This window comes from Sturnus vulgaris, chromosome Z (genome assembly GCF_052056855.1).
Source record: "Sturnus vulgaris isolate bStuVul1 chromosome Z, bStuVul1.hap1, whole genome shotgun sequence".
NCBI lineage: Eukaryota > Metazoa > Chordata > Aves > Passeriformes > Sturnidae > Sturnus > Sturnus vulgaris.
This window is the reverse complement of record NC_142283.1, coordinates 26988713-27009857: the sequence shown is the minus strand read 5'-3', so window position 1 is coordinate 27009857 and position 21145 is coordinate 26988713. Positions and strand designations below refer to the sequence as shown.

The 21145-nt window shown below is 37.1% G+C and overlaps 1 protein-coding gene across 3 annotated transcripts; it reads left to right on the top strand.

Annotated features, from left to right (window-relative positions):
- Window positions 1-1609: 1609 nt before the first annotated feature.
- Window positions 1610-21135, top strand: CARNMT1 (carnosine N-methyltransferase 1). Of its 3 annotated transcripts, none has more exons than XR_015799190.1 (8): window positions 1610-1975; window positions 4084-4279; window positions 5196-5359; window positions 11963-12103; window positions 15758-15936; window positions 16927-17036; window positions 17983-18086; window positions 18335-21135. XR_015799190.1 is itself a non-coding variant. In XM_014886302.2 (8 exons), the coding sequence occupies exons 1-8, from the start codon at window positions 1644-1646 to the stop codon at window positions 18434-18436; spliced, it is 1332 nt and encodes a 443-aa protein (XP_014741788.1). In that variant the 5' UTR covers window positions 1610-1643; the 3' UTR covers window positions 18437-21135. The 3 variants fall into 3 exon arrangements, 2 of the variants coding, with proteins under 2 accessions (XP_014741788.1, XP_088011971.1); XM_014886302.2 differs by having other exon boundaries at window positions 16927-17040; XM_088155845.1 differs by lacking the exon at window positions 1610-1975 and adding an exon at window positions 2122-2268 and having other exon boundaries at window positions 16927-17040.
- The last annotated feature ends 10 nt before the right edge of the window (window positions 21136-21145 follow it).

Here is a 21145-nt window from a genome sequence, read left to right as displayed (position 1 = left end):
TTTTTTTTTTTTCCCCTAGTTAGCTCTTGTTGAATGCCTTTTGATTGCCAGGGCTGTGCTAGCTGTGAAGTGGGTGGGGAGAGCTGCATGACAGAAGCCTGTGGTTCTTTAGGGATGAATAGGTAACTTTCTGGAAGTGGTGTAATCTGCTGGTGGCAATTTCAGGCAGTCACAGCTGAAAGAATGCTTTGCTAAGTGTCTAGCATATATTCAGAAATGTGGAGTGATAGAGCTGGTGGTGTTCTATAAAAGGCAAATGGCTTTTCTATGAGGACCGAAATACAAGTATATTATTAGTTTGATATTTAGGTGATTTTCTGATGTTAAAATAACAGAACATGACAAATCATAAGCATTAATGTAGTAGGAACAAACCTTTTATCTCTCAGAGCTTATGCTATCCACTCTAACATTAAAAGTCTAAAAGCTGAATTTCTTGTTTAGACTATGTATCATTGATTCAGATATTGGTTTTGTCACACAAGGTGTTTGTTTACATTTTTTATTTTACATACCCACTTGGGAACAATGACTCTTCTGCCCATCAAGCTGGGTGTGTCTTTGGTTTCTCTCTGGCATTGCCACTGAACATAGTGTCCAGTGTTCACTGCATGATCAGTTATTGTCAAGAGAGCAGGAGCAGCATGAGAGTAAAGTGCTTATTTTAGGAAGCTGATGCTCCTGTTTCCCCTGTTAGTGTGCTAAAAACCTTTCCTATTCCTGTTGCATTACTTGTTACTAAATGACTGCTCCTGTCTTTAGATAGATAGAAAGTATGGTAGTGCTCTTCAGCTTTTGAGAGTGAGGGGACGGGCCCTTACAAATGAGGTAGTCTTGTATCAGCCATATCTTCTAAAAGAACAGTGGAAAGGTGTATGGTGTGACTTGCTGAATGACTTGGTGTCTGCACCTAGTCAAATTTTGTCAGGTGGAGGAGGATCATCATGCCTATCATCCAGGCCAAAGTCTGTTGTTGGGGGGGAAATCTAGTATTTAGTGACTCATGTATGGTTAGACACTTCGCTTTTCCCTCCCCACGATTGGACCTTGCCCATCTTCCCAGGAAAAATCATCCGTCTTGAGTGGTTCACAGTGTGAAGTAGTGCCTCTTGTCAGCGCAGCGACCTGCTGCCCCGGCTGCCTGCCAGCAGGGCTGGATGTATACCTGACAGCCTGGAGCAGGCAGCCGGGCCGAAGAGTCGGGCTTTGAGTGCTGAGCCGGTACTGCAAGTGCCCGGGTACCCCCGAGGAGGCCGGCATCCTTCCCCGGTACTCCCGAGGTGCTTCAGCGCCACTGCCGCCGTTGCGTGGCCCCGCCGTGCCGCTTCACACGGCGGGGACAGGCACCATGCCACGGATAGTGTCTCCTGTGACACCAACCGGCTGGGAAGCGCGGAGCACCCTGCCAGCGCTCTGCTCCCCATCCCTGTGACACCAGCTCGGGGGTGCGGACAGGACACTGCTCCCAATCCCTGTGACTCCGGTTCCGGAGCGCGGATCTCCGTCTGCCGGGTGCGCGTGCCCAGCCGCGGCCCTTCTCCCGTCTCACGATACGCTCTTGCGCAGGGCCGGCGGCGCGCGCCGGAAGGGCGGCGTTGCGCGTGCGCGCCGGCCGTGTCCGCGGGCGCAGGAGGGCGCGGGGGATGTCGGCCACGTGCGCCGTATCCCGGAAAGCGCCGCTGCCAAGGCCGCGTCCCCAGGGGGAGAGGGAGCCGCCTGCCAAGGTGATGCGCAGGGGGCTGCGGCGAGGCCGCGAGGAGGAGCGGGAGCAGCTGCCGTGTCCGGGAGAGAGCGCGAGCGGCATGGGCGCGGAGGCCGAGCCGGAGCGGGCGGCACCGCTGAGCGACGAGCGGCGGAGGCGGCAGCCTCTGGAGCCGAGGGCGCTGAGCAGGACGTCGGCCAGGGCGGTGGAGGAGGAGGAGCGGCTGGAGCGGGAACATTTTCGGCGGATCATCAACGCTTTCCGATATTACGGGTAATTGAGGCCTGCCCCCTGGGCTTGGGGCCCTGCGGGGGTCCCTCCGCTGGCCGAGCGGCCTCCGCAGCGTTCGCCGGCGCCGCGCGGCCCCCGGGCCAGGGCGCGCTTCCTGCGCGTCATGCGGCCGGCCCCGGTCTGCGCTCCAGGCGCTGCGCTCGTGGCGGGCTGCGGAGCCTCGAGTCGGTGGAGGGGTTCTGTACCGCTTTCCTTTCGGGATACCCGCTAATTCAATTCGTAAGCCTAAAAGAAAGCGTCAAACCTGAAAAGGGTGTCTTGAGGTCTCTGAGGAGGTAGGATGCTCTTAAGATTCTTCCGCCCTGAAAACAATAAAGCCTTCGATACAATAGTATTTCCTGCTGGCAAAGAAGCGCAAAATGTTGTTTCGATTATGGGTGGGAGTTCTTGAAAGACATTTTACTTTGCAGAGGAGATAAAACCTATTGCTAGGGATAATGGATACCGTTTTTAATAGCGTCCATTGGATCAGAGGAGGATTTGCTGGCTCCGTAGGAATGAGCCAGCAGTGTTGGGGACACCTAGTTTGAGGACTGAATCCGTTTAGAAGACGAGGAAGCAAGTGACTCACATTGCAAGATAGTGAAGCCTGGCTGGAAAGATCCAGTCCTCGTCAGTGTTTTGGTAAACCGTGTCCTGTTTCTAGGTTTGGAAAGCAGGTTTGTACTCTAGCTAACGAAGCCCACATAAGTTTCGTTTGTCTATCAGGACAAGTGTTTGAGCAGGAGGTTGGTCTGAATGACTGTTCAGTGTCGCTTCCAGTCATTCAGTTTGGACATATAATGCAGTTCTGGCCAGTAATTTATTTGTATTAGTGGTATAATTGTACCTTCCGGCCTCAGAAGGTGGGAGTATCTTTCTCACCCTTCTGCTGAACTGTGGCTTTGGGTTGCTTTTGAATGCTTGTTTTGGTGAAAACAAAAGAAAAGGATGTGACTCAAATTTCCAGTACAGATTTCCAATCCAATAAAATTGCCTCTGTCTCAAAGAAATAATTAGAAATTCAGGTGAAATTACATATCTTGGTACTTAATAAATAGAATTTTTGTTTACTCATATGGATATTTCTAGTTAACTTGGTAACGTGTATGAATAAGACAGTAACACACTTTCAGATGAGTCTAGATCTTGTTCTTGTCTTCCAGACATAAACAGAGATAACTTTGTTATTTGTAGTTTTTCTGATTTCAGTGAATTATTCGTTCTGCTAGATGGTTGTAATTTAGCATAAAAGGGTGGAGAATTAAGTTCAAAGGCTTTTTTTTTTTTCTGATTAAACTTTCAGGAAAATGTTGTTGAGCTAAGCTGATGTGCTTTATGTAGAACATCAGTTTATTTTTTCTCTTGTTTCTTTTCTGTTTCTTGTCCTTGAATGTAATTTTAAACCCGTGTAGCTATTGCAGTGAACAAGACCTTCTCAGTAACACTTGAACGAGATATTACCTGGTCAGATTTCCAAAATGAGGTTGTAACTAAAATGTCAGCAATTGCAGCTGTCTCTCATAATGGCTAGTTTTTTCAGCTTTGTGCTGCTGTATGCTGACACAAGACTTGGGAAGCTTCAGTATGACTTGACCAGCTAAAATCATTTGATGGTCAAAAGGGTCAGTATCTCTTATTGAATTCTCTGTTGTGAGTCATCATGACTGTGCTTAGTAACTATACATCTGTCAGTTTAGACAGAAATCAGATATAGCAAAATCTCTAAAGAGTCACCATTTTTATGAATCTTTTATCTTGGAAGTGGAAAATTATTTTTAGCTTGCATCAGTCACATGATCATGTTCACAGTACTTATGAGGAATATGCTGTTAAAAGAAGGTAGCTTAGTATCTTAGTTTGGCTGCTAGAGCTCTAGTATGGTATCTAGTATTAAACAGCAATGTGTTAAGTAGAGTGGTAATGTAGAACTAGAGCTTAAAAAATGTTTGCCTAAAAAATTATAGAAAACTTGTTGTCTGGTAAGGGACTACAAAGTCTGGTCACTTTTTGTGTGTTAAAAAATGAATTACTGTAATTGGAACAACTTATAGTGAATTATTTTCATGTGCCTATATTGTTTCTAAATATTTAAAACTTTTGCTTTTTAGAACGAATATGCATGAACGAGTGAACAGAACAGAGAGGCAGTTTAAGTCTCTCCCAGCTAACCAACAGAATCTTCTTCCTCAATTTCTTCCTCACCTTGACAAGATTCGGAAGTGCATTGATCATAATCAAGAAGTACTGCAAACCATTGTGAATGACTGTGTTCACATGTTTGAAAATAAGGAATATGGAGAAGATGTATGTTAAAATGGACTTTTTCTTGCTCCAAAATGAAATTCTGTGTGCTTGGGATTTTCTGCATTTGTTTTTAATACCTCAAACCTCCAACTTTCTTTTCTTTTGCCATCCTTGTTTTATTGTTTCCTGTTTGCTCACACTTTTCTCACTCTTGTCTTTCACATTTGCAGAGCTGATGCTTAATGAAGCTGTTCATTGTTAGTTCTCTTAGTTACACTTACGAAAACTAACTGTGAGTCTGGCAACTAATGGTTTTCACTCCAGAGTTCTAGCTTTAAACTGGTTACATTTTATTTTTTCTGTTAACTATACAGAATATAAGTGATACTGTCTGTCTTGCTGTATGTTCTTATATGTTACAACTTTGCAAATTGGTTGCAATTCTAGATTGCAAGTATTTTTACTGTTATTTGTAAACACATTTTTACTACTCGATGTACTTTATATAAAAAAGAATGATATCAAGACTTAAAGGACTGACAGAGATGGAAACTGAAACTCCTTGGATACAGGCAAGATACCGTAATGCTCTAATGTAAGCTTCTCAGTTTTGCCTTATCAGTATCTAAAGGGATCCTTTTTTCAGGGTAAGCAGTTCAGCCTCTGCGCTGGCTAAGCCCTGATCTTTTCCTGAATAAGGACTGCCAGTAGTGCTATGCTATGTATTGTTCTTTTTCATGTGGAAACTGGACTTTTGAATGCCAAAGCGAGGCCAGCAAACTCAATTTCTTTAGGACATTAAGGTGGATTTAAGTCCAGGTCCCAGGAGTGAAAGGGAAGTGCTTTGTCACCTGATACTCCCAGCAGTTCTTGCAGCATGGCTTTTTTTCTCTTCATAATTTGCTTTCCCCCCCGCAAGACTCCAGATACTTGGTATGTTTTCTGCTAATTCTTTTTTTCTCTCCACTTTATTTAGGGAGGTGGGAAGATAACACCAGCTTCAACATTTGACATGGATAAATTAAAGTCCACGTTGAAGCAATTTGTGAGAGACTGGAGTGAAGAGGGAAAGTCTGAGAGGGATTCCTGCTATCAGCCAATTATTAATGAAATTATAAAGAACTTTCCAAAAGAAAGATGGTAATAATGTCTTAAAACTTACATTTATGTGGACTTACACTGTTGCACAAATCTTAAACAGTTTATGGAGTAATGAAAAGCTTGTTTCAAAAATAGAGAATTTTTTATGTACTCAGTGGAATTTATTTTTCAATCAAGAAAGATTTCATTTCTAATACAAGATGTTGGAAAAGAGTATAATCATAAGCCTCATAAAGTAATACCAGGTAAACCAGTAATATTTTTTTTGTTGTTCTGCAGCTGGGTGTAACAATATATGTAAACATTTTAAGTAAGAGATATCAGAAAGTTAACTCAGTTGTGCTTAATGGGGTAACGTTTGCAGATTCTCAGAGGGTGTCTGCTGCAGGTGGAAGGAAGGATTCCATGACAGCAGGTGGTAAGGCTTTGGCTTTTCGTTATGGAAGCAAGGAGGAAGACTTAACCTCTAATGCAGTTGCACTTAATTGCTCTAAGAATTTACTCTGAAAATAGTCAATTCTAACCATAGTTTCAGACAGCTGATCTAAGACAATTCTTAAAAAAGCTTAGTTGCACATGTGAGGGTAATTTTGTAAGTTTTGGCTTGTTAACAGTGCCAAAATAGCCATTGATGCAGGGGTTTTGGGTAATTTAGGAAGAAGCATACCAGTAAAGTCTCAGAAGGTTGTAGTGCTATAAGAATCCCATGTTTATTTGGTTCTGTCAATTAATCAAACCAGATTCTGCAGTCTTACAGTAGGAATATTTAAGAATTTTTATTCATAAAGGTAACAGGTCACCACTTAGGTTGGATATAGCAGGGCATTACTGTGTTGTTTTTTTCTCTCTCAGTAATTGTTAATAATGCTCTTGTGCAAATTTGAAAAGTCTCTTCCACTAGCCATTGTTTAGTTTCATTAGTAAAAGACCGTTTGTAGTGGGAAAACATGGAATGTATATGGTTTCTGTTTTGCCTTGAACTGACTTACCTAAAGATACATACACCTTTAAAAATATTTTATCTGCAAGCGAGCCTTCTGCAATTTTTCTAGTGTTAATAGTGCCCTACATAAGATAAAAAATGAATTAAATACTGCAGGTATACCTCTGATGTATACGTCTGTAGGAAAACTTATGGTTAGTTCTGCAGGAATTTATATTATCACTGTGGAGCTGTTGTAGCGCTTAGGTAAAACCTTTTCTCTATTCACGTCTTGTTAGCTGCTATGTTCAGGTCACTCATTTTTCCTGGTGACCAAAGGCTCTCCTGGTTAGATGTATTCTTTGGGAGTAAGAAACAGTCATGTATTATCAAGCTTAACTGGCAGTGCCACTTTACCCTTGTGCAAGAAGTAACTTCCCTGGCAGAGTTTGCTAGCTGGTCAGTCTGTATTTTTTATACAAAGTTTATACAAACTCTTCACTCTCCAGTGGTAGGACCTGAGGGAGTGAGGTTTATGTTAGATGTCAGGAAAACATCTTCATCGGGAGGATGGTTGTGCACTGGAACAGGCGCTTCAGGGAGGTAATCACAGCACCAAGCCTGTCTGAGTTCCAGAAGTGTTTGGTCAATGCTCTTGCGCATGTGGTGTGACTCTTGGAGTGTTCTGCATAGGGCCGGGAGCTGGGCTGTGTTACTCTGACAGGTCTGTTCTAGCTCGGCATATTCTCTGAATCGGTGATTTTGGAGTGGAGAAGTTGTTTCAGTTTGAAGGGATTGACGGAGCCTGAACTGACCACAGTGAGTTATTCTATCTGTTGTTTACAGTGGGGGAGGACTGAACATGGATTCTGTGTGAAAGAAAACAGCCTGTAGGTGAACCTCAGAATGCAGCTTTGCATTGCTTTCCTTCTGTAGCACAGAGCACTAAAAGGATGAAGTAAAACCGCTAGAAAAAATGTGCACTGGGTGATGAAAATTACTTTTTCTAAATGTATTTTGTGTTGAAAACGATAAATATTTTAAATTTGTAACTGTCAGTGCCAGTCACTATTTACTTGGTAAAAGGAATTGCAGTACTCATCAAATTTGCAATACTCAATGGAATAGTACATTCAGCTTCTGGTTAACATAATTTGTTGGTGTTACTAATTCCATACATTGGAATAATGAGAAAATGGAGTTTAAATTTTTGAAACTACTCAAGTATATTTCACTTCATGCATGCATACCTTGTAGCGTTGCAGTTTGTAAGATTGACATCTGGGTTCAGTTGGTATGTAAACAGTGGGAAAAGCAGTGAAGTGTTGTATATACTTGCTCTTTGGGAAGTAAAAGCAATACAAGAAGTGGTTGAAAGCAGCTGTAAATCAGAACACAGCTACTTATCATATGTTATCATGTGTTTTGGTCTAGTATTCTGTTTAGGCTGTCATCTAAAAATAAATGGCAAAAGCTGTTCCTACCTCTTTCTGCTTATCACCTTAACACAATATCTGTTAGCAGAGTCAGCGAAGCAGTGTTAAGTAAATCCCATGAGATCAGGTCTTCCTGAAGAAGATAGATTTCTTGCATTATTCATGTTGGAATTTGTGTTTCAGCTCACAAGAGCTCTGTAATATTTAAATGTCTCGGATTTCTTGGTTTAGAATGAAGCTACTTGCTGTAGGAGAAAATAGGAAAACTTAGTTACATTTTTATTTCTTTATCATTCATTGAAGCATTTTTATAGGGAAGCATTAAGTTGAAAATCTAAATCATACTTGGACTTTTTTTTTTATTCCCTTTTTCAGTCATCTTGATTTCTTTTCACTTTTAGTGTTGTTCTTCCTGCTTAGATGAAATGATGTAAAGACATCAACTTGTCTAAAAGAAATCTATGAAATAATTAATTTAAAAAAAATTACTATTCCATGGCCAAAACCAATATACTTAGATATTTTTTCCAGTTTTCTCATAAACTAGGCCTCTGGAATGAACTATAACTTGAAATTCATCTGTATCATGCTGTCCAACAATCAAATGTATTTTCCAAGATGCTGGCAGAAAAGCCCAAGAGAAATCACCAGAGCTTAGTTTCTTTTTAATATGAAAAACAGCTTATTAGTCCTGAGCCCGAGTTTGACTATACTTCTTGAGTGTGCTTGGTCACATTTATAGTGGACTTGAAATTTCTGCTTTATTTGAATTTTATTTGACTTTATATGAAATACTTCTGTCCTTGCAGGTCTTTGTACTTAGCCTAAACTTGGCTTTAAACATTAGATTTAAGATGCAGTGCGGTGTTACTGCATCACTGAGTGTTTTGCAGGTCTTTAAATGAAAGTAATAATAAAACTCAGCTGCCAAGTTCAGAGAAGAATTACTCTTCAAATGCTGTTTAGCATTTGTCTTTAAAAAAAGTCACTGACAATATGATTGAAGTAAAATAACAAAATATGGGATACTAAGAATTGGATTTGTTTACGATCTAAATTTACAGACCTTGTAAACACTTGGAGTCCCCCAGTGTGTTCCTATGCTGATATTTCCACTGATCAGAAGCCCATCTCAGTGTGAAAGATGTATTTATTACTTCATTTGATAAATTGAACTGCAGCATTTAGTTTATGCAAATCAGGGTTGTGTTTGATCAGACACTCATTTTTATTTCGTTGAGCATGTTTACCCCTTCAGCATTACTTTTTATTACAACACAACAGACATGAAATAAGCCTCCATTTTTATCATGTTTAATTTCCCCCTTTTAAAAAAGATACCTTTAGAAAAAGTTAAAGTCTTCATTAATATCAATAGTCTTCTAAAAGCTGAAAATATATCACACTGAAACATGCAGTGTGAAAAGGGGATGACAGATTTGTTTCTGATATTTCTCCACTGTCTTTTTTAAGAGGCTTCTGCACAGTAGTTGAGCTGAAGAGTACCGTGCAGCCCTCTTTGCTGCTTGGCCAGCACTTTTCCCCACACCTGTCAGATTAACAGGCTGATGCTCCTTCCCTCTTGGCCCACAGGTATTCAGTGGATACTTGTTGGATACTCATTTATGTTCCTCACCACTGCTAGATATGTGTCATAGAAATCCTGTCCTTGCTGGCTGGTTCAAGGCTAGTTTTCCTTCTGGATCACTTTGGGTTATGATGTTACCATACTTGGTTTAGTTTTTTTTTTCTTTTTAGTCAGCCTTGTAACTGCTGTAATCACATAACCACCAGACAAAAGCTGGTTTTTCTATCCTTAAAGGACTATAGTCATTAAAAAAGCAGTGTCTGTGCAATTAAAGATTTTTAGCTATTATAAGGTTTCAAAATTCAATGTAATTCTTTAATAGTTTGTCACAAACAGTTCCTTTTTAAGTCTTGAAAAAGGTGTTTTTTTTCTAATAAGGGGACACTATCAACAGTTGGTACTTGTTAATGCAGTGAGTTTGCCACATACATAATTTCTCAGACTATAAATTCAAAAACATGTTCTTGGAAGGTTAGTGTCGATGTTAGTGGACTGAGATTTGATTACATTGTATTTTATTATCTGTGCTTTGTTGCTGAAATGAAGTTGGTGGCCAGGAGCATTCTCTGGCAACTGATACAAAGAATAGTGGTAGAAATTGCTAACAAATTTCCAGACTTTTATCCCTTAATAAAGGTGCAAACGAAAGTATAGTTAAGTCTGCACTAGAAAAAGAGAATAGAAAACTATTTTCTAAGAGAGAATTAGGAAAATTAGTTTAGAAGTACAAAATCTTAATGCTGTGAATGAAAAGATACAAGACAACCACAGGCAATTTAAAATCAACTCACTTGATTTTTAGAGGTTTTATCTTGTTTTAAGGTGCATAAAGGTACAAATTTCAAAATGTGAATATACATATCTGTTAGCTACCAGGTTGCTTTAAGAAAAATACTTTTCTTTTAATCAATGTGTTGTACTCTTGAAAGTGGCTTATGGCTTATCACCCATTTATTATAGTAGTGTCCACCTGGGGGCGCTAAAATCTTGTAGAGCTAGTCTAAATATTTCATAAATAAAATGAAATTGTAAGGAAATGGAGAAATAGATTAGGTTAGAAAATCCGTTTGGAATATCAGTGTACCGTTATGAGCAGGAAAAGCTGTAAGACAGAAGCTTTTCTAGCTTCTACCAGAAAGCACATTTTCTTCTTCTCCTGATTCCCTATTTTTAAAACTTACATATTGAGCATGTAGTGTTCTCCTGAGGTATTTTTTTTTTCCAGTAGGACTGGTAGCTTTCCAGTGGTAGCTTTCTTCTGGTTTCTCTTGTAGAAGAGAGGTAATGAAGACCGTTGCTTCACAGGAGTGCTCTTAAGTAATAACAAAGTCTTGATTTCCAGCTTCTTGTTAAGTCAGAAAAAGAGCCTGGACTGGACATATAATGGAATGGAAATAAATGGAATTATTTTCCATTTTGGAGACTTAACGAACTAGACGATCAAATCAAAACTCAAACGGCACTGCTAAAACTACTTTGTTAGATTGTGTGGCCTTTAGGAAAGAGTAATACTTCCGTTTGGTTTTGGGTAATAGTGTTCAGAAATTTGTAGCTCTTAGGATTTATGCAACTCCTTTATTCATCTTCATGCTTGTGCTTGTGCAGCATACTTACTCTTTTGAACCCTTTTTGGCATTCTGAATTTGTGTTTTGATGCCTTTTATCCTTTGAAACTGCTGATTGTGGCCTCGTTCGTGTACTTGCATATAAATTGGTAGATGTACTTTGAAGGTGATATGCAAAACAATGTGGGGAGGTGTATGAATATCCGTACTTTGGTGTTTGAAATCATGAACTCTTGAAGTCTTGTTTATGACTGGAAACTGATAAACTATTTCTTTTTAGATAAGTATCTTCAGTTTGGCATGGGAGTGGTTTCTGTTTTATGAGTGAAGGTTTGATTGCATTGTGGAAGTGGGATGGTTAGAATACGTATGTATTGCCTCAAAGAGGAGCGAATTTTGAGATTTTTAGTTCTATTTGTTAGTTGCTGCACTTGGGAGAGATTTTTCTAAGTATTTCAATGAACACACTACTGGATGTTTCCTGGTTGTCTTCAACTTGATGCCTAGTTATGGGTAAATGATTAGAGAGCTGCAATGTACTTTGATTTAGGAAATAACACCACTTAAAGTACTTCAGGGAAACCAGCGAGCGGCATATGAAGAACCCACCATTGCTGAAACAGTCTCTGCTTTAAGGTTTTTACTTTCTGAATTGTTCATCAGATTGTGGAGATTTTATATTTTCACTTCTCATGTCAAAACACTTTGTTTGTTTGTTTGTTTGTTTTTTCTTCTTGTAAGGTAACAAAAATGTCTAGAATGCTTTCTGGTTATCAGTGGGGCTTAAATAAAAGTTAATTGTGCTGGATGATAATATTCTTCAATTCACATGACAAATTTTTGGCTGGATAACTGTAGAACTTGTAAGGAAAACAAATTATGTATAGCAGTTATGCTCTGTATTCTGAATAAGAGTTGTATATGTTCTTTTGAATAATTTCTGTGAATTATTTTGACTGTACAGTTAACCAATCTGATAAGAACAGGCTCAGTTTCCATTTAAAAGTGAAGTCATACAGGAAACATAATACAGTATCTGCGTATATGGTGGGAAAATGTTTGGCTGGACCTCTTAAGTTGTGTTAAGGGATATCAGATAAAGATTTAACTATTATTTTTGTTCTGTTGCAGGGATTTCTCCAAAGTTAATATCCTGGTACCTGGTGCTGGGCTAGGTAGATTGGCGTGGGAAATAGCTATGCTCGGTTATGCTTGCCAAGGAAATGAATGGAGCCTCTTTATGCTCTTTTCTTCTAACTTTGTACTCAACAGGTATATAGCTTATGTTTTACTTGCTGAATAAAACCTAGAGAGGCAAAATTATAAATGAGAGAAGTCTGAATATATACATCTCACAATAATAGATTTATAAGTCTCACTACAAGGCACACATACTCTTTAGAATTCTTTAAGGAAAAAAGTTGTAGGAATAAATGAGGAAGGAAGAATTGTATCTGACTCATTAAAATTACAGAAAGCATGACTTTCAAGTTGTGAGACTTAAAATCTCTACATTGTACAACAGTTTTTCTGCAAAATTTTGATTAGGTTTTACAATTTATTTCACATTTGTTTCTGTAAAATAGACACCTGTCTTACTAAATATAGGATAGTAAATTATGTCCATGGTATTTAGTAGTGGTGATTATTAAGAGGATACCTGTTTAAAAAGAACTATCACATTCCATAATAAAGTTTTAGGCAATGTTTTGACAAGAAAAAGAATCATTGAAGCGTGCTGAGCAAGAGGCTAAGAGTTAATAGTTCAACGATTATGCTCAGATAATAAATTTAAATGTAGTAAATTTCATGTTACAGGTTTTACTTAAAATGACATTTCTGTATTTGGTATTCTGCCATTTGCATCGGAATTACTGTTTTCAAAATGACCAGGCAGCATGTGCAACTGTTCTTTTAAGAAAGAGAGTGGGAAGGCTACAGTTGGGCAAGTATTGCAAGAGGTTTGGAGGGTGTTTTTTTGGGGGGTGTTAGTGCCAGGTTCACAGAGGCAGAATTTGACAGGTCATTCATCAGTCTGAAATGATACACCTTTGCTGAAAATACCTAAATATTGGCTTTTCTTTCTGTATTATCATGTTTTGGAGACTTTTATAGACTATAGATTGTTCACAGCGCACTTGCATCTTGGTGCTCTTGCATCTCATACAGCTAGTACTCTTCAAAATTGTTTATTACAATTGATCTAGCATGCCTTTTAGCTACTAAAGAGAAGCCATATTCCTCTCATGCTTTAGGACTTCAAAGCAGCATAAAAACATGCATTTCCCATCTTTTGGAGCACTGGTCAGCTGTCACAGAGGTTAGTTAGCTTCACCTCTACCCTCTGATGACATGCTTCCTTAAATAAAGAGTCTTCGACTACATGTGAAATTTTCCTAAAGAGTCATACTTTACTAGTGGTAGTAATTTTAGCATCTAATGCTCATGTAGTGTTTCCTGTTTATGTCGAATATTTAGCAAAGAGGTGTACATACATTAAATCTCCTAACAGATTCTGGACAGCAAAATTGAGTGTTTGGTGCAACCACTGTAATCATCTTTGCTGGACAAGTTATCAGTTACCTTGTTAGCATGGAAGAGAATACTGCTAGCATGACTGAGCAGCAGTGAATTTAGTTCAAATTCAAGCATTCCTTTCTGCCAGATGTAATTGTGGATTTGATGTGTCTGTTATGAAGGTTTTAGGGACTTGAAGATTCAGTTTAGTCTGAAGTGGCTCTTAATGGTTAGCCTTCTGAAATGCATATTTGCTTTTCTGAAACTGGAAGAAACAGCAATGATCAATATAAGCTGAAGAAAATCCCTAAAGAAGAGTGGTCAGAAAAAAGAATTTGGCAATTAGTTTTCAACTGTAGTCTCAGTTTAATTTATACTTGTTTTTAGTTGATAAACGCATGAGGATTTTGCTTATATATGCTTACAGTTTTACATTTTACAGCTTTACCTTTCTCTAATGGTGGTTTATATTTAGGAAGACAAAGTACTGTTTTGAATGTCAAGCATTGCTACAGTAGATGTGGTATACTGGCTTAATGTTTCTGTGCACAAAGTGGTATTTGCTGATTTTCACACATTTTAAAAAAACCTTCCATATCTCTGAAATTGGGAACTTTTGTTACGGTGGATAAAGTTGTATGTGTGTCACAGTGTAACTGTGGTCACTGTAAATATCTGAAATTATTTAGAGTTTGTTATTCTGTTGAGGAAACTAATTTGAGAATAAAGTGACCCTAGACTAATTAAGCTAGTGTCTCCAAGGCCACTTCAGTCCTTGTATGGGACATCCTGCTTTCCCTTATATGCATAAGGTTCTTGCATGGTATGTGTTTCTTCTTTACTTTCTGGAAATAATATAATTATAGATAAATCTTAACACTTGGAGGAGACTACTAGTTGTGTTTGTTGCATGTCCATGAATGCCTTAGGATGAAAACAGTTAAGTTATATTTTTCTCTGTATACCAGTGGTGAGAAGTGAGATTTGACCTACCCATTTTTTTCAAAACTGTCTTTTCAGCTGAATGTTGAACAGTGAATACCCCACTCCTATGGAAAATAGTCAAGTGTGTCGCACTTAAATATGTTAGATTTTTATTATTAGAATGTGTATTACACATCTTTTGTTGTAAGAATGGAATTGCCAAGGACTGGAGTACTTGGTTTTGAAGTAAAAATTGTTGAAACTGGAAATGGAGGTTGTCAAGCTTGTATATGAAAACAGATTGCTATTTTCTATTAAATTGGAACTGTTTCAAAGTCTGTGTGAACATGAACTCCTTTCTAATATTTTTTTTAATTGCTGTTGCTGTAACTAGGGGGCTTTTTTGTTGTTTGGTTTTGGGTTTGCTTTTTTTAAACCAACTGCATATGTCTGATATTTATATATGAAGAAAGTAATTGGGCACTGTTTTACTGCTGTTCCAGTTTTAGTTTTTAACTGATAAAATGAAATAGAGATATGACATGGAGAAGGTAAAAAGTATTATTTCCAACACTTTATCACAAATATATTCTAATCACCAGCCAGAAGAATGCACTTTCTATAACCCAATATATTGCTTGCAGTTTATGAAATGCTTGATGGTATTTATTATGTGGGACAGATGTGTCCTCTGTTGTCTTTGAAAGAAAATGTTTTTTCATTTATTTGTTACAAACTAATTTTACAGGAAGGTGGGAAAAGCTTCCTGTTATACTTAAATGCTATGTTTAATCACTTTTAAAAATACGAGTTGATTTCATTAGTCATGTCAGTCCAGAAGCTCTGTTTTACAAAATATCTTTGCTTAACATGATTGCAAAGATTCAGGTGTTACAAACTTAAAATGACTTAAACTTAAAATTACTACTGTGCTTTGCAAAATGGCACTTAATTGTATTTTTAATTTTTAAAACATCTTTTCAGTTAGCCTCTAAAAAATGCTTTTCTTTCCTATGATTATGGTTCAGGAAAGTCTAGAATGGTAACAAAAGTTTAAAAAAAAATCATGGTACTAATGTTACTAGGTTTTTTTTTTTGTTGGTTGGTTGGGTTTTGATTTTTGTTTTTTTTTATAGGAAGAGAGATGATCCAGCAAATCTCAGCGTTATGGAATATAGCAAATCTAAAATTTTATTAATCTTACAAAATAAACGTGTTTTCTTCTCAGCAGAGAAATAAGTTGGAGAAAATTATAAGAAGTCAGAAAATTCTAAAGCTAAAAAAGGCAATTACTTTGTGGTAGCGATTGTGTTCCAGATTAAAATTTGGTTTTTGATCACTTCATTATTATGGGCAGTCTAAAGTGTTGTGAACTAGATTAAGTCTTCTGGCAAATGTTGAGCTGTTACAAGAACTTTGACTCATTTCTAGATTATAGATAAGCAATTAGTTGAAACAAATTTTGGTGGTTTTCATATTTTTCAGATGCTCTCAAATTAATTCATGTAAGCTTTATCCCTGGATCCATCAATTTAGCAATAACAGAAGATCTGCTGATCAGATACGACCAATTTATTTCCCAGATGTTGATCCTCATAGTCTTCCTTCTGGTTCAAACTTCTCTATGACAGCAGGGGATTTTCAGGAAATTTATTCTGAATGCAGTGAGTAAATGCAAAGCTCTAGGCTTTATGTAATTTAACATACTTTCAGAGTATTTGGGACAGATTATAAAGAGAACGGAAGTGCATCTACTAGTAGTAAGAACTAGCTATAGCAAGATTCTCTTACTCAGACTCTTTCTCCAGCTGTATCAATAAGTCTATTTCTTACTCCAAATAAGCTTTTCTTTTCCTAGTTATCGAAAATGTGGACACCTCCTTGCTTCCAGGAGCCTTCCCCACAGCTGCTTAATTTTTGAAGATTCTATCTTTAACAGTGGAACGTCCAAGACTAGCATAAATTAAGACTTGTAATGTTTTTAATGTACAGAACTTAAAACTTTTGCAATTTCAAGAATACCTGTTTAGAAAAAAATAGGGAGATTCGTGGTTTAAAAGGTAGACTTCAAAAGTTCCATTGTTGAATTGACTGGTTAAAAACAGCTGGGGAGATACTCAAATGCTGAGTAAAATGTTTTAAAGCTAAGTGACTTGTAAAAGTACACTTTAGTGTGTAGACTTTTATTTTTCTAGATACTAACTAGGGAGGCCTAATATGACTGGAGATTTTTTTAGTTGTTTTTTTAACAGTTTTCATAGTGAAATTCATAGGACAGGTGAGTGATAGCATACTAGGGCCTTCATTTATATCAAATGTGTTACAGCATTTACATTTTACAGTATATAATAGATATAATTTTATATAATGTATGAACAGTTTTGTTAAGTGAATAAGTAGTAAGTGTATGCAATATTGTAGTGTGTGTATGTATACATATGCACATATGAATACAGGTCAAATGAGCTGAAAGTTAACAGTTTTTAATGTAAACCAAAATACTTTATTTAGTTGCAAACAAAATTATGAGCCTTCAGTGCTCTTAGTTGAAGGTGATTCTGAGAGTATCAGCAAATACCAGGGTTAAATGATGAACTTTTACAAGATTAAAAACACTGAAACTAATCTCTGTATACTTTGCTCTTTTTGTGCAGATACATGGGACTGCGTAGCAACTTGCTTTTTCATAGATACAGCACATAATGTTATTGATTACATTGATACTATATGGAAAATACTAAAGCCTGGAGGAATATGGATAAATGTAGGCAAGTGTGACCAGCCACTCTTTTTTATTTACTTTTGATAGTATACTTGAAAAGTGTGTGAATAATTATCTGTGCAGCAAACTGTACAGCTAGAAAAATACAGGGCTTGGAAATTACCTCAGAGGTGCTCAAAATATGTTCACATGTTTTCTAGTTACAATCAAGTCAATACGCTGTGATTTTTAAATAGGCAACTAGATCTTGCTAGTGGCAGGTTTTGCATTCATGCATCAAACGTTTAGTTTTTGACAAATGTAGTATTCTTTGTTGGTTTTTTTACTATTTTTTCAGAACTTTTGGTATTTTTCAGAACCTTAAAATACATCCTTCCTTTTTTAGTTTTGTTTCCCATGTCTGATTGGTATGCCACTTCAAAGCAGAAGTTTTGGGAATGAGGTTTGATTGGAGTATTGCATGGTAAAGGAATGTTAACAAGGCCAGGCATTAAATGTTATGCATAATAAAAACTGGTGACTCACTGGTAAATCAGTCACACTCCCAGTCCCACTCAGTCAGGAGTGCTAGCAGAGCTCCTAGACAGACTTTTATATTCTGAGCTATAGAGACAGCAATGATGCTTACCTGAAGAAATTTTAAGATACAGAAAACAATCTGGTAGGAAATGTTGCAAATAGTTAAATAAGAGCTGAAGTAATTAGTTTTCATTTTGCATTGACTCTGAAGTTCATTATAAGAATCATATTCAAGTTACAGCAATATGTTCTTTTGTCAGAATTTACAGAATCATAGAATGGTTTGGCTTGGAAGGGATCATAAATATGATCTAGTTCCAGCCCTCCTACCCTGGGCAGGGAACCTTCCATATATTTGAGTATGTGAATCTGAATGTAAGTGTTTGTTGCACTATCAGTATATATTTTTGATTTTTAACATATATTTTGTCTTTTTGATAGCGATTTCTGTTGTATCTTTGAACTTCAGGTCCTCTCCTTTACCATTTTGAAAACTTGGGAAATGAACTTTCCATAGAATTAAGCTATGAGGATATAAAAAATGTTATCCTGCAGTATGGATTCCATATAGAGGTAAGAAAATGCTGTAGTTTGCAGTAAGCAGTATTTTTATGAATTGGACAAACTGCTTTGAATAAACCACCATAAATTTCATTCAATATAATGACATATATTAATGACTTTGCAGAGTATTACGTATCTTACAAATTACCTGCTTTTCTCAAGTGTATAGATGAGCCTCATAATCTGATAACCATATAGCATTTTCCTGTGTAGTTCCTGTACAGAAGCTATCTTTAAAACTGCTGCTTTGTTTTCAGGTGGAGAAAGAATCTGTACTGTCAACTTACACTGTGAATGAACTCTCCATGATGAAATACTACTATGAATGCGTGTTGTTTGTGGTGAGAAAACCAGAATAGTAGTAGTCTGAAGAGGTTAATGAGAAAATAATATTGGTTTGAAAGCTAGAAATGAGAATAAAATCATCTGGTGATGTACGGACACAACCTCAAATCAGTGGTGCCTTCTTGTTCCTAAGAGGATATAGATAGTGTCTATTTTCTTAATCTCTCTATTGCTATTCAGACATATACTATGCCATGCATATTCATAATACACTTGTAAAAGATTACATGTTCACAGGCACTATCTTTTGTGCTTTGGAATGCATTAAATAAAAAAGCAAAAGTGTTTTCTTGAGAACAAAATGTAATGTTTGCCATAACTAGACTAATTCTCTGCTAATGCTGCCTCATTTCTCATAGATTTATAGTGCTGTTTTTTTTCTACTTGATGATATTAGGAATGCATGGAGGTGCTTACTGTACTAGTTATATCACTTTTAGAGAAGTATTTGTAAATGTATACTTAAATTATGAAGTCTGAAATGGTTGGGAAGTGATAAAATTATTTTTGACAGAAAATAGTCATCAGAACTGTTAGAGCATTTTCTGTGGAACTGAAGTATAATATGATATTACACAAATTCTGATCTTTGGCTGTACCACTGTTAAAAATTTAATCAAAAACCAGAGCCTAAAGGAAATTTGAAGTACTATGTGAAAGCTGAATACGGAGTGAAGAAAAAGCAGAGTATCACAGAGAAGCAGTATGTTAACCTCAGTTTAGGAAAACGTGGGTCTTGATTGATCTTAGTGTTGGAACTGAAATGTGTTAGATGCATTGCCTTCTTGAAATAACACTGATTTTGAGTTATCTTCTTACTGTTTAAGCCAGAAGTTTTAAAGTTGATAAACGTAGCTGAGTTATCCATGCCATGTGTAGGTAGTATGATGTCAAAGTACCTGTTGGAGCAGTGAAGTTAAATGTAAATATGTGCTATAACCTAATTACTTCCCCGTGAGCCAGGATACGCAGGCCAGATGATAGACAATTTCCTTGTACCTTCAAACACTTTACTTCACCCTTGTGACTTTTTGGTTCCTCCTGCTAATGTGTTGGTTTTTTTCTAACATATGTGTCTTAGGTGAATATTTAATCTAGAAGTCGTTATTTAATCTACAGGAGGCTGTCACGCCACATACAATCTCATGTCACTTTGAAGTTATGTACATTAAAAACATTAACAGTCACTAGTCTCAGATGAGGTGTCATCTTAGGTATTTTGTTTTTGTGATACATTGATTACCTTAAGTGCCATTTGGATGCATTTTCAAAAATGTTTAAAATATAAAACCATTATGATGAGGGCTGATTTTTTAAATCATATTTAGCTATAAGGACACTGGTCAGTAGTTTGTTTCTGGTTATTTTTTGTCCTGTCTTTCATGGTAGTGTCATAATCACATCTCTTTAATAGATATAATAGATATATATTTAATAGATAGAATACTTGCTTTTCGATGTTTCTAATCAAGGGCAGAAATTTGTGCCTTTATTCTTAAATTGAAAATCTGCAAGGAGGGAAAACAAGCTTAAAAAAATACTTTTGACACTGCGTAGGAGCATATGCTTGTATATATTTCAGTATTGTGCCCCTTTCTGCTCAGAATCCCGATCCAGAGGCTTCTGGTCTACAGAAGTTTTGAAGTTTGGCTTAAAACTACTCTTCTTTGAATTCTCTCACTTCAAAAGTGCACAAACTGTCAAAGTTCTACCCTGTTCCAAGGGAGATCTGTTTAAAGATTAAACACTGCTATTCAACAAATAATTTAAAAGTCCTCATATGGCTAAAAGTAAAAAACCACATGCTTTAATTTCCATATTGTAGCATTTAATTTTTGAGGAAATTTGTGATTCTTTGCTTTCAATCTGCTTCTCTTCTTTTAGGTAGAATATGATTAGTAATTTACTTGACTTTCAGGCTTCTTGAAATTAGGCAGAGGTTAGGTGAATGTCAAGTTGATGCCGAGTAGCATATCTGTATGTAATACTACCCAGCTACTGCCCCTTATACAGTCTGTAACTTGAAATGTGGTGTTCTGTTTTTCAAATATAAGCAATGGAACTCTTTATTTATGGTTGAGTGTCAATATCCTGTGTTCTGGTGGTTTTTTTTCCTTGCCACTCCAGGTGCCATTTTTGTATGTTCTCTGAAAATATTTTTACATATAATGTAATACAGTGACATGCGTTTATTTCTAATCTAGGAAATTCTGGTTTTATTTCCCGGAGCATTCTACTTTTAAATTGCAACAGTCACATTAAGAGTTGGAAGCAAAATAGTCTTGTGAATGAGCTGTTAGTAGAGTTTTGTCTGCAGTCCCATTTAAGAGTTCTTAGAATTTGCCAGTTGTACTGTAATGCACAGGGATAATTGTGTATTATAGAATTTGATCTTTGTTTTATTTAGCTTTATATGCAGGGGGCAATGCTCAAGGTGTCTGTCAGCTGAGACTGTTTCTTTTAGGTCACTATTAAACTATACATGGTAACAGGTGTAAAATAAAACGCTGCATTATCTTCAGCGTAGAACTTCTTTATGTGGAGTTTGATAAATGTAAAACGTCCTGTATTTTTTTTAACGCGTTATATTCTGAAATTGGTTGCAAAGATGGTAAGAATGGGAAGTTTCATGTCTCTGTGTGCACTTCCCACAGTTTTCAGTGTGTGTAATGGGCTGGGTTTTTTGGATATTAAAGCTTGGTGTAAGGCTCGACGTCTGGCGT